The following is a 14138-nucleotide window of genomic DNA, read 5'->3' as shown; positions in this document are numbered from 1 at the left end:
TAAAGCAATAGGTAACCTGGCATATCAAGGGTACTACAAAATAACCTTGAGAAGTGAAACTTTTTAATCATGTGTCTTAATGCTCTGAGTACAAATTACTTCTAGAGATACCTAGAGCTTAGGAAGGCATGGTAAAACTGAGTATGAATAAACAATGCCATTAAAATAACTTTTCATATAGCTTGAAATAGTATATTTATTTCTTCACAGTATTTTTACATGCACACACTTTGTTTAAATTACAATATTAAGAGTTTAATGTTTAACTTCCCATATCTCACTGAATTTTGGTTGAGGATTATATCCTGAAATCGGTGATTAGGGGCATATATAACATAAAAGTGTACACTTTGCCAAAAGTCACTGTATAAGCAAACTGCAGGGATGACATTCCAGCATCAATGATTTGGGGAATACATGATATGGAAATAAAAAACACCCCAAAATTGTTTTGCATATGCTGCTGAAGGTATACCATTGACCTAGACAGATATTTTTAGAACACAAGTCAGCTAAACTTCAAAGTCTGCTTTCCTGAGATATGAGAATTAATTGAACACAGAGAGTCTTTTCATCCTCTTTCAAGATCATTAATCTTGTTACCACATATAGCACTTCTTTAAAGAGTAATATTTCAGTGCTAAATTCAAAGATCAATCATCCATTGAAGGGACATACAAATACATGCTGACACATCAGGATTGTTTTAGCAGCTGAAGCTGGAAACACCTCTGTGTCCTCATGCAGTGCACTGCCTCCTAAACAAAATGTGAGCAGTCTGCCAGGTACACAGTGCAGAAAGGAACGCCATCCTCTGTAATTCTGGGCTGCTTTTAAACCCAAGTTGCAATTTCTTACTTCAGAAAACCACCAATGTGAAATAGAGATTTTCATAGTCACCCATGCTTCCCATAGTGAGTGATACAGCAGCTGCTTCTGAGATGACAATACATTTTTCAAGCACCATTACCACAGCTTTTCTGCCCTGGCAATGAAAGGGTAATGATCACAACCTTCCTTTCTCAGACCTTCAGCTCAAATGTTTTTTCTGGTCTTTTACATAGAAATCTCTCTCATAGCACAGCTCTCATGGAAAACCACCTTTATAAAAGAAGGGACAAGTCCTCTGTTCATTTAACACGGACACATATGGCTTTCACATACCACAGTGGCCTGGAGGGTCTAAACTCCACCTTTGCCTCTCACTCTCCAGGCACTTCCCAGCATTTTGGAAGGTTCAAGGCCAGCCATGGGGAACTGCCAGCTGCATGGACCAGAGGGAGATTGGGGCTGTCAGCATCCAACAGGCCGAGCACAATGATGTGGACGCAGAGTGGCAAACCAAAGATATCTCCCCTGCTGCAGCCTGGGCACTGAGCAGAGGGCTCAGAGAGCCTGTCAGCACTGCAGTAAGGGGCTCATGTAAAACCATGAATCCCTGCTCCACATGGGATTCAGATCAGGCAAAGTCGTCTTTCATGTACAGAGCTCTGTTCTGTGCAGAGGAGCAAGTGACTGAACTTCTCCCCACTTCAGCAAAACACTCTCATTCCCATGAGGAAGGTAAGCAATCCATCTGTCTGAAGAGCTGTGCGAAAAACTTTTTATTTTGCTTCTGAGGGCCTTAGCACTGCAGGTCAGAGTTGAGACTCATGTGATTTGAGAGAACACAGTGTTTCCACACATACCCACAGTCTGGGCACATCCTATTCCAGGACAGCACAAGTCCCGGATGCTTGGCATGGTGCAGCACACTGCAGTGGGGCAAGAGGAGCAGGGGAAATTTTTAAAACATATTGATGGCATAATCTCACAGGGACAATTAAATAAGGGGATTTTCAGGTGAGGAAAGATCTATTTCATGGGGTTCTGTGACAAACCCCAGCAAAGGGGGCTTCCTCCTGGCCCATCACTGCCCTGTGCCACTGGAGCCAGCAGGGTCATGGACAGGGACAGCACCTATGCCTGCAGACACACTCGCACAGACCAGCCACACTGCTGAGCCCAGAGCATGTGGCCGTGGGCTTGAGACACAAATCACAAAACACAGAAGTGCCCACCACCAGCACCCATGAGACCAGAGCCCAGGGACAAACATAGCACAGAACCAGATGCAATGAAGCGCCCTCAGGCCCAGAAGAGCACAAGAAGAATCTTCTCCACCGACAGCACCATCTTTGTATCACCTCAGCTGAATGGGAGGGCAAGATTTTGAAAGCTTAGGAAGAAAAACGGCAGTCTGTCAAGATTTCATTGTTTGGGAACTGAGTCAGCCTAACACTGTACATACACTGTGGCACCACAAGCAAGCTGGAACAGTAAATGTCTGCCACTCCTGGTTTCTTTGGTATTCCTGTATTCATCAATCATGGCATGGAATACTTCAAAAAAAGAAGCTATCACTATTCACATGCCATCTCCTAAACTAATAGCTCATAGATAATTACAGGCCTTTATTGTTTGACTGTTTTAATGTTGAGCAATATATCTCTCTTCTTGCATCCAAACCTGTTTTCTGTCAAAAAAGGGGAAAACTGGAATGGTTAGATGAAGGAGTTTAATCTACAAAATGAAATATTCCTTACTCAACTTTAAAAACAAACAGTAGTAAAAAATGACACATAGCACCACTCACTCTGCAAACAGAAGAAAGCAAATAAATCTCAATCTTCTGTTGATTTTTTACCAAGCACACCTCTGCTGCCTTGGTTTCTCAGAGCACAGCTCAACTTCCTAGTAACTTGGTGGAGTCTTTTTCTGGTCAGCACAAACTTCCAGACTTAACTTCCTCGTCGCTGAAAGAATGCAGGAAGGCAGCAGGTGCATGCAGGCTTGAGAGTCAATAAAAGGCAGGGGGTGGGGGAGAGCAACGTTTTTCTGCCTGCTAGGGATAAAGTTAACTAAGAGATTATAAGCAATTAGCGATAAAGTTAACTAAGAGACTATAAGCAGTTAGGAAACACGGCCACAGCCAAACATCTATGATGCTGTTAAGGATTTAATGCGAACCTGCCCTCCCAGAAGACCGCTTGTGTGTGTGTGTGTGTCTGTGTGTTCTGCCTATCTCCATATATGCACTTCGCAATTCCATCGGGCACTCGGTCTAGGCTGGAAGCGACTTCTGAGCTTCTCCAGTCCTGTAGTCCTGAAAGCAATGCCTGAACGTAAGGATTCCCTACGGGGCACCCCGCATCCCCCCAACGCGGTTCCCAGAGGCGGAGCAGCACCCCGAGCTCCTGAAGCATTCCAAACCGCCGCAGTCAGCCCAGCGCCGTGACTGACAGCATCCAGCGGCATCCAGCAGCGACTTCTTGCGAGAGCAGGAAAAGCGCCGGGCATTGCCGGGAAAAACGAAACGCTTTCCCCGGTGACGGCAGGCCGACCCCCGCCCAAACCCGCTCCTCCGCGGGCTCTCCGCGCCGCTGCCGAGGCCCTCGGGCAGAGGCGGCGTGCCAGCGACGGCCCCGCCGCGCCCGCGGGCCGGGGCTCCGCGCCGAGGATGCCGCCCGGGCCCGCCGCGCCCGCAGCCTCACCTGGTCCAGCGGGATGCCCAGCAGCGCGCTCAGCGGGTGCAGCAGCGTGGAGCCCGTGGTGCGGTGCGGGGCTCCGGGCGGCTCGGCCATGCCGCATCCCCCCGTCCCGCCGCCGCTCGGCGCCGCCGCCACCTGCGCGCACCTCCCGCCGCTCCGCGCCCGCTCCGCGCCCGGCACCGCCCGCCCCGGGGCCCTCCGCGGGGCGGGGCCGCCGCCCACGGCCGGGGCGGGCCGGGCTCCGGGGGCGGGGAGCGGCAGCCCTCGCCATCCCCGCGGCCGCCGCTGTCGCCGGGCGCGGTGTCACCGCCGGGTGCGCACGGACAGACAGCCGCTGCCGCGGAGCAGTCTCCCGGCGCCAGGTCCCTGCAAAAGGACACCCGCGGAGCCGAGGTGCCCGCTCGCAGCTGCCCCAAGCACGGGAGGGCTGGGCTGTCACAGCCCGAACAGTCCCGGGAAGAAGTGTTTATTTACTTATTTATTTACACAGACACTCCTTCACAGGGGAAAAAAAAAAAAAAAAAGGGGGGGGGGGGGAATGAATAGTAAGTTTTTTGTTTGTGCTGCAAGTAAAATATGGACGTTAAAAAAGGTACTTCTGCCAAGCTCATCTTATCTGCAGGAGTGTTCTTACGCTTGCCCCGGACAATGTGGTATTGTGTTGCAAGGAGAGCGCTGCAAGCTTTCTGCCCAGCTCACAGCTGCTGGCGTGCTCACAACCTGGACTATCCCAAAGGATCCTCGCGGCCTTGGTTACACACTCTTCAATAGGCCGGTCGTTTCTTTTTCTTCAAGTAATTGCCAACTGTGGTAGCCGAAACTGTAATAGTGGTTTAAAATGGTATTGTGCCATGTTCAAATGCCCTGCGTATGCTGAGCAAGGGAGTGCTGGGCTGGAAAACCCAGGCAATGGCTGTTCAGGGGGGAAGGAGATTTACAGAAACAACATCCTCTTAGTTTCATTTTAGCGGTGCCAGTTTGAATGTGAAAATATGTGCATACATACATGCACACATGTACTTTAAGTGGAGAAAGTAAGAAGTTTGGAAGAACTGGATAGCCATGCATGAGAGTTCATAACGTTTTCCATTGTAAGTTGCTCTTTCCAGTTTAAAACTTGCCAGCCTGAATCTATCTGGATGGAACTTTCCATGGGCTGTGTCTGCCACAAGCAGGCTGCTTGTGGAGCTTTGGCTAAAAACGTTGATGTGCTTTTGGGAACAAAATAAAAGTGATTTATGACACACTCAGTACAGATAATATCAAAGCTTTATTCACGGTGGAAATCTAGTACCTCTGGGACGGTGCCTTCAAGTTTAGACATGGTAGTTTTTTTGGAATCAAGGAAATGCCTTTTGCTGTGCTTGTGAAACTGCCCAAGAGTTCCGGGGGGAAAGCCACACATAATCCATGTGGATGGATACTCAGGGCGTCAGCACATTATATTTCTGAAGGCCATAAGCATTTTTCTCCCCTTCATATTTCCCCTACGTGACTGGTCTCCACCTATTTCTGCCACCACAGGAGCAGGATGGGCTATCACCCAGCTCCAGGGACAGGAACTGCGTGTCTCTGTACTCAGCGCTCAGCCACCTGGGCTGTGTGCAGTGGTGAAAACAGCTGATCTGGAAAACAGCTGGAAGGAGGGAAAGACAGATGGAGAAAGTCAGGCACAAGGGCTCAAGAAGGAAGGAGATGGCAATTCTGAAGTGGGCTAGCATAAGAAGCCCAGTGAAGGGAACTAGAGCAAAGCTGGCTACAAAGGAAGAGAGCAATCCTTTTACCTTGTACCATCAGGACTTCCAAGCAGGAAATTTCATCTGGAATATCACGTTTAATAGCCACTCATAGGCCTATCTTACATTTCTAATATATTTTGAATTAACTCATCTTTTTGACCTCCGCAGTATCCCATGGGTTCTGCTGTTTAATTATGTGCTGCATGAAAAAGTACTTCCCTTGGTTTGTTTTAAAGCAGCTGCCTTGTAATTTCATCGAGGGCTGTCTTGTTCTTGTGCTCCCAGAAATAAACCAGTAATCATTGCTTAATCACCTCCCCCATGCTTTTCATAACTTCATATACCCTGAGTTACCTCTTGTCCTCACTGAGGACTCTAGTTAGTCTCTCATTACGTGGAAGTTATTGGTATCTTTGTCCTTCCTTTTCACCCTTCTCTGTTTTCTTTGAAAGGAAGAGACTGAAGTTTTGTGGCAATTAAATATGTTGTCCTTCATTCCTTTACCAAGAATCTCTAATATCGTGCTCAGTGGCTTCAAAGTCTATTTTTTCAGAGGTAATAGGTAATTTACAGCCTAATGTGTATGTATAACCACATTTGCTTTTTCCTGCTTACATTTATCAATATTAAATGTTAGCACTCTTTAAATTGCACCACACACAACATTGTTAAATCCATTGCAGCTCAATAACAAAGCTCTGAATGTACTGAATTACTTCATATCCTTGCTAACTCGGCCTTCTTATCCCCCTTTACAAAAACTTAAATTGTTCAACAATACAGATTTCTTTGCATTAACTTCCAATTCAACATTTATTCTCATCCTTTATGTCCTTTCTAAGCAGCTAGTAAAGCAGGGAGAAGTACTTCCTGTGAGTCTGTGATTATTTAATATCTTGGCATGTGAAACCTTACCCCTTCTTGTACCTGAAAATACAAATAAGCATTCTTGACAAGATCACTCTTAATGTTTAGAAAACACTAACAGGTCTGTGATGTATAGCTTTTGTACAATGACTATAGTTTCCCTGTTATATCATAGTTTTCTATGTGTGTTCTATGCTTAAAAGACTCACAGACATCAATAAGAGTAATTTAAATGCTTACATGAATTCTAATACAGTCCAATATTATAATTTCCTTTCATGGAAATATGAAATCCCTGTGAGTGTTACTTAACTTTTGCAGTGTTTCCCCCTCTGTTTCCTCGTAAGAAAAACAGGATATATTTCTTCAGAAAAGCAAATCAGACTGTTTGGGAATAGAGAGATAACCATTTTATCATTCACCTTGCAACACTGACAACGTGAATTTTATATCAGGTTCCTTCTTTTTAGGGAAACCGACTGTTAATGAGTAACAAATAATTCTGAATTAAAATTAGAAATCAGGTAAGAAACATACCGATGGCCTTGCTAATAGTTTTTCCGTATGAAATCGCTGTGTTTGATGGCTTAACTCAGTTTTCCTTAAAAAATACATTATTTTGTTAAGCTTATATAATGTTATTAAACTTATATGCTGCTGTACACTTTTTAAGACTTACTTTCTTTTTTGGTTTTATTTTCTAAGTAATTTCTATTAAAGAGAACTATCATACAGATATTCCTGTGTTCTCTTTCATATTGAGACTTGTTTGATAGTAAATCTATATTTGGGTGATTAACTTTACAAACCTGGCAATTTTGCAGCTGATTGGATTCTCCCACAACTAAAACTTGGAAAAATCCCAAAAAGATTTGGTAGTTTTCCTGTAGCAACAGTAAAAGAAAATATGTTGACAGTTTAGGTGATACATAGTTATAAATGTAAGACTAATGGCGCAGTTAAACTTGCTCAGGGAGTTTTTTAATGTCCCAATTCAGGTTAGGCCTGGGTTATTGGTATGTGTGCTGTTCAGGCAATACTCAGCAAATGGCATGAGTTTTACCTGTTCATTGGCAGTTCCTGGGAAAATTACCAAACTTCTAAATGTCTCCCTGCAGAGATTCCTGATTTCAGCAAAGCATTAAAGCACAGGCTTAAATCCCATAGGACTGCAGTTTTCATTGAGTTTTAACTTGTGTTTTGTTGCCTTGACATGTCAGAGCCAAAATAAAGTTAGTTTGTGTAAAAAAATGGGTGAAAATAAGGAAAATATAACCTCTACTCAGTCTCTCATAAAATACAGTGAAATAAACCTGTGTGCAGAATAGAATAGTATTTAATTTATTATTTGAAAATACAGGAAAAGGGTTGTTGCTGGGCAATTTTCATTGATTACCCCAAACGTACATTAAAACAACCATTAGAAAATAAATGTAAATACCAAATGTAGTGTCTCCAGGAAGGGTGTATTTATTAAGTAGTTGCAATCAGAATGATTGCATGGGATGCACTCGAGGATGTTTTGTTCTGGGTGGCTGACAGCCTTCAATCTAAGTTTTAATCAGAAGAAGTGCTGTGGACATGGCAATAGACAGTGGAGCCATCTGCTCTCTGTAGATTATTCTGTGTGTGCTCGTTTGTATCCATCAACTTAGAGATGTGTGTGAGTGCTGAAACTGAAGGCATTTGCTGTGTGCTCACACTGCACACATAAATAATCTACGTATTAATAGTTGAATCTTCTTATAATGTTAATGATGGGAATATATTATTTGGTGTAGCTGAAATTTGCTATAATTACGCAAGAAAATATACCTAAATCTAGTAATAACCTAATGAAAAGGGTGCCCTCTCTTCTTGTGCCATGTGAACACTTTGGTGCTTTGCTGAACCAAGGTCAGAATTCTTGAAGCCTTGAAGGAAAATGGAAATAGTGGCCTAAAACCAACTGGGAACTACGTGGGTCCTAAGAATGCAGACAAGATTTGGAAAATTCAAGAAAGAAAGTAAAAGTCTTTAGTACCACACATGATACAAAGACATTGAAAGGTCTTTAGCATTAACTACAGTGCAGGGAACATCTGATTTAAACAAAGGGGTTTTTTTAAGCAGCAAGCAGACTCCCAACAACCTCTGCAGTTACCAGGAATGCCTTTAAATGTTCATGTTTTTCTTGCTGTCACCTACACCTGTGATGATACTTAGCACTAATATTTGCAGTTTTAGAAATGAATCCCTTGTCCTCAATGGGAACAAAATTTAATTAAATTTAATGTTTTATTAGTTAAATTAATGTTTTATTAGTTGAGAGCTTCTACTCTTTAATTCTAGAAAGATTGCAAAAATCTCTTCTTTGGAATAAACTAAAAGGAAACGAATTTTCTGTAAAACAATTCACAGTTCTGTATTTCAAGAACATGTAGTTTCATGACTGTGGTTAACAGATTTTCAAAGGCACAAGTTTTATGCATACTATTTATACTGTGAACTCTGATTAGTGTTAATCAATTTCAATGTATAAACCACTTCTTTACAAAAGTCTTTAAGAGTAGTTTGACTGGAGTGACTCCTAATCCAAGTTCCCTCTGTGGAAGAACTTTTCAAGCCATTTACTTTTTCTGCGCTACAAAATAAGTTATGTAAAAGTTGGTCAGAGGCTAAATTCCTCTCCAGAACTCCCAAATTACAGCCTCAACACTGGTGGTTTCCAGGAAAGTGATGCTGCTGCTACGTTCCAGGCTTCCAGGTGTGTCAAAAAGCACCAGCCAGGTCTTTAAAGCACTTGTGGTACAGCCACCTGAGTTCTGCTCTGGAAGATGGAGAATTCATCTCTGATTCAGAACTTTCCACCTACCACCAAAAGCACGGTGAGGATTTCCTCTCTCTCGGCATCTCACTGCCAGCTCTTCCCAAGGGAAAGCCTTTCCTCTGTCACTTTGGGACAGGGTGGATGTTACAAATATGTCTATCACTAGAAACATAAACTTAAAACTAACATATGTGTTTCTTTCTAAATGGGCTGGGAGGAAATTATGATGAGGGAGCCAGGCTCTTCTCCAGAGTGCCCACTGAGAGCACCAGAGGCTGTAACAGCACAAATCATAAGACAAAGAGAAAAGCCCCTTTTATTTTGATGGACATCAGGTGCAGGAGCCCAGGGGTCACAGGAGTTCAGCCAGGGACTGGAGACTGATACCTGCAATGACAGAGCCAAAAACCACTGATAAACCTCCAGAGGGAGGAATAGGGATGCCTTGGTTCCCTTTCCTCTGGGAAACATGGTTTCCTCTGGGAAACAAGGGATCTTTTACAGCCCAGAAGAGAGAGCTAGCACTGACATTGATGACAGGCTGCCTCTGGCACCTCATTCCCATAGGAAATAATGTCCTTAGGAATCCATTCATGTGCAGAGCCCCAGTGCCAAGGCACAGGACTCAATGGAGTCCCCTGGGGAGCTGCCATGGAGCTCTTCCCAAACCCTGTGCAGCACCATCCCTGCCTGTCCCTTGCCAGCAAGCTGAACTGACTCAGAGCAGGGTTGAGAGCTGGGAAAAATGGGCAGCAGAGCCTGGTACTCAACCCCTTCCTCCTCTGGACTTTTGTGCTTAGTTTCAGTCTCCTCCTTCTCTTTTTCCTTGCTGGAAAAGGAAGGAGGAGACTGAAACTAAGCACCTGTTCCTTCTCCTCTGCCCAAGACCCACTTCTTTTTTTCTTGGCGTTTTGTTTTCTTGTGAGGAGACTACAAAACTTTCTACTCCACAGTGGGATGAGATGGAGAAAGGTAGGATCAACTGCAGTCAGCTCTTGAATCAAGTGAAGGTGCCTCCCTTTATCTTCTGTCTTCTGACAGGCTCCCTGGCTTTCCTTCACACCCTGGACAGCCTGGCCATGGTCTCTGGGCTGCTTGGAGACAAAGTAATAAGTGCCTAAAGAAGTGTTGGAGTCAGTAGGAAAAGGAAATACAGGTGACCTTGTTCCTGATAAGTAACAGTTGTGTTAATTACCCAATACTGCCTCACCCCCGATGAGTCACAGCTATAGCCAATAAAGATCAGTGTGATAAAAGGGAGTGGGTTAGCCAGTGAGGAGGATGGTGAAGGAGAAGGATCCTGGGGAGAGAATCACTGCTGTGAGGCCAGTCTGGGTCTGCTGTTAGAGCCTGTTGTTGGAACCTGCAGCTATAGTCTAGCCAGGTAAAAACCTGCATTCAGAGTCTGCAAGGCAATACATGCAGTCATTGTTTAGCAGGAAATAACCAGCAGTCAGAGGCGGCAAGGGAAACCTACACTAGGAGCTTTCTGCAGCCTGAATCAGTGAATAGTTGGAGTCAGGATGCATAAACCATAAGAGGAATAAACCAGGACTCTTTCCATGGTGTGATAAATGAGAATTCTGTGTCTTGGTTAATTTCTACCCTCTAACAAGAGGGCTGCTGCAACAAGAGTCTGCAGGTGGCAAGGGACAGCCTGGAGCAGGAAGAGCTTCTGTCCTATTCTTGCCTCTGCTCTGCAGAGCAGATCCCTTGGGCTGGTTTGCATCAGACCTTTCTTCAAGGGCCTCCCTTGGGAACATTGTGTTAACTCACTGGGAGTGTGACCCTTGGTGGCTTGGGCAGCTGTGTGGGTTAGGGAGCATGCAGTCGCTCTCCAGCCAAGAAAGGGTTTGCCTGCTTTATTCTGCTGGGATTTCCTCTGCTCTCATGAGACAGAGAGCCCTTTGGTGCTCCATCACCTTCTGTGGTGGAAGACTCTGCTTTGGAAAGATGCCTTTCTGGAGGGCTTGTGCAGGTGTTGTGGTGTGTTGTGCTGAAAGAAAGCTAGCAGGTGCCTCAGGAAGAGGTTGGCTGCCAGTGGCTTCTCAGCCACGCTGGGGGAACAGCAACACAATGTTCACCAAATGGATCCCAGAGCTGGCCTGGGGCAGGAGGCAGCCAGCAGCTGTGCTGCACAGCTGTGCAGGTGCTCTCAGCCAGCCATCAGGGCTCCCGTGCTTGAGGAAGGAAGCCCAGAACTTGATTCCAGCCAAGCCCGTACTAGTGAGGCTTGCTGACCATGCATTTTCCCCCAAAACACAAGTCCACCCCAGCAAGGTGAGCTACCAGAAACACCAACTTTTGAAGGAGGCAGTCCCTTGGCAGGCAAGTGAGGGTCCCCTCCCAGTGCTTGCTCATCCATGCTGCAATCCATGCTTATGCTTTCAGTTCCTCCAGCTGTGCCTGCTTGCTGCCCCTCTCCTTGTAGAGCTCTGCCAGGAATGCTCTGCAGGAACTCCTTCAGTGGCTCCCAGTGAGCCTTTGGAGACTCCAGGCCAGAAAGGAGCTCTTCCAGCATCAGGTCAGGAGGGCTCACCTTGAGGTCAGCCAGCAGCAGCACAGCTCTTGTTTGCCAGTGTTCAGCAATCTCCATCAGCTCCTGAAGGGCTGTTCTCCTGGCAGCTCTGTGGAAGGTGTCCTCTGTCACAGGTCCCTCTTTCTTGCAGGATGGGCCAGGGCAGTATGCCATCCCCTTCACAGAGGGGTGCCAGGGGCTGCCTGAAGAGTGCCCTGCTGCAGCTGGAGCACATCTGGCCTGGGCCCTGGGCTCCATCACAGAGCAAAGGGCCAGCACAGCCCCTTCCTCCTGCTGCAAAGGAGCACTCACCCTTATCAAAAACAACTCTTACCTGCTGAAGGAGTCCTCAGAGATCACGGGATGATGGGTTTTGATATTTGAAAGTAATAGTGAATTAGAATCTGAATCTGTTGATGTGAAATTAAAGACAACAACTAAAGAAAACAGTGAATAGAGGCTTACACACACTTTTTAGTTTGTGATTCATTCTACCAACATGAGGCCTTCTGTGTCCAGGCTTGAGATAATTCTGCATCCTGGCTGCTTTCCCTGCTGCTCAGAGGGATGCCTTGACTTTAATAAAACCAGTGGTCATTAGGTAGCCACATGCACCTATAAAAGGATACTTTTTTTTTCATTTACTATGAATTGAAAAGAAGGTGGTTTATATGGGATATTTTTGTGAGCTCTACTAACTCTCCATTCCAGACTGTTTTGAGATGTAGGAGTCTGTGTAATACAGCTTGAAAGTAAAAACCTGGAAGGGTATTTTTTGATGCTCAAAATGAGAAACTGTAAATATTGAAGTGTAATATTAATTACTCATAGCCAATATGAAAAAAAGTTTGCATGAACCTTTGTTCATGCAAATCTTTCAGGATCCAGTAACTATTGGACATGGCAGGAGATTTCAGTTCAACTACATTTAAGGAAATCAGGAGAAGGTTTTATAAAGAAAACAGAAAATGTCTATGACTATTAAAACAGTGATGCTTGTATTTTTAAGGAAGGGTTTGCATAGCATTTGTACAGAGGTAAATCATAGTGCATTAAGGTTTTTGATAATAAAATTCCTTCAAAACTCCAGTTTACTAGGAATCATCGGTGTATCCAGCATAACTCATCTCACCCTATGTCAAATGAAAAATGAACTTGAAGATAATTTACTAGAGTGACTTTTCATCTTCTTTAAATCACAATTCACTGGCAGCAGGTTTTTATTTAATATCATCCCAGTCTTCACAGTGAAGGTCCCTTAGATTTTGTTCTCTGCTACCATCTAGAGGAGAAATCGTACAGAACAGAGAAAAATAAATTTAACATTTATAGGAAGATAGTTAGATAAATAGTTTTGATTACCTTTTTTTTTTTTTTTTCCAGAAATACTTTTTGCAGTAATTATAACTGGTGGGTAAAAAAAGCTTTCTAAACTGGTCATGACTTAGTTAGCAGAAAAATATTTCAGGGTTTTTAAAACTGCTGGTGTAGTACTACAGTTTTATAGAAGGAGAAAAGAAAATGGTATAATCAAACAAGCCCTTTCAACTGTAGTTAAAAGTCTCATGGAAAAGATTCAATTACACTGCAGGAATCATTCAGTACTGGTGCACAGATTAAGAGAGCCAAGATCTACAAAGTTTTTTGTTCAGTAATGCTATTGGATAACAGTGCTCAGCAACATAGATAGCCTGGAATAAGATATCTAGTAATACTAGTGCTAACTGAGCACTTTGTCCCTCAGTACATGGTTAAAGAGATTTAATTGCATGCATTATTGTTCTAGTTGTGGATAGCCACTACTTTTCCAAATAATGTCCAAAGGGAAAAGAAGAAATTAGGGATAAACATGGTTTGAAGATGATTAATATTATTTAAGATTACGAATATATATTAATTGTAAGAAATTCTGTAATTTTTGCAATTACAAGAAATTCTGGGTTGTAAAGATTTTCTAACTTTTTTTTTTTTTTTGCCTTTTTCTACTTTAAATTGCTACTTTATTACCCTGCTTGAGTGCATACCTGTAGAGCTCTGGTTAACACTTGCTCAGCTAAAATCTTATGCACCCTCTCGCTGTCTCTTGTGAATACTAAAACTTTTTTCCTCCAGCATTGGCAAATAGGACCTTGTCCTATCAGAAAGCTGCTGCAAAGTGTATTTTCCAAATTCGCTTCTTAGAACATGTCACTCTTATTTTTGCATATTCTGTTTCTCTCTTTGTCATGCCATTCTTCCCTTTCTCGGTTCCCATTGTCTATTCATCCGCCCCAAGACAAGTGTTAGCCCTTATGTTAGATTTTCAAATGAGCACTCCTGGGTTTTCTTCTAAACTTGCCATTTTACAATTAGGAGTTGACCCCAATAACCGTGCAAGATTAAAATACTGTCCTCTCTTTAATTACTTCTTAAAACTTTTCTTTTTTCTTATTGTTTTGAGGGGGAAGGGGAAATGCTTTTCTACTGAAAGCTTGTCAACAGAGACTTGTTATGCTGAGATCACAGCATATTCACTGATTAGTGCAGTCTTATTGTTTCCTTGGCCTTCTATGCCAGCTGGTCTGTATCCAGCTTTGAGTCCTGCCTCCTACTTAGATCATTAGCCCCTTCAGCCAGAGCCGCCTGCTTTATTCTGAGCTTGTGTAACATCCAGCAAAACAGGGTCTTCCTCCATG

General features: G+C 43.9%; 1 protein-coding gene across 2 annotated transcripts in view; it reads right to left on the bottom strand.

The window, feature by feature from the left end:
* Window positions 1-3623, bottom strand: part of MBOAT1 (membrane bound O-acyltransferase domain containing 1) — a 56903-nt gene extending 53280 nt beyond the window's left edge. For both annotated transcript variants that reach the window (XM_066323960.1, XM_066323969.1), the window contains exon 1: window positions 3534-3623. In XM_066323960.1, the coding sequence (XP_066180057.1) occupies window positions 3534-3623 (90 nt within the window). The remainder of the gene's footprint in view (window positions 1-3533) is intronic.
* Between the last annotated feature and the right edge of the window lie 10515 nt (window positions 3624-14138).

This window comes from Sylvia atricapilla, chromosome 1 (assembly GCF_009819655.1).
Source record: "Sylvia atricapilla isolate bSylAtr1 chromosome 1, bSylAtr1.pri, whole genome shotgun sequence".
Lineage (NCBI taxonomy): Eukaryota > Metazoa > Chordata > Aves > Passeriformes > Sylviidae > Sylvia > Sylvia atricapilla.
The sequence above is the reverse complement of the archived record's forward strand: the minus strand, read 5'-3'. Positions and strand labels throughout refer to the sequence as shown.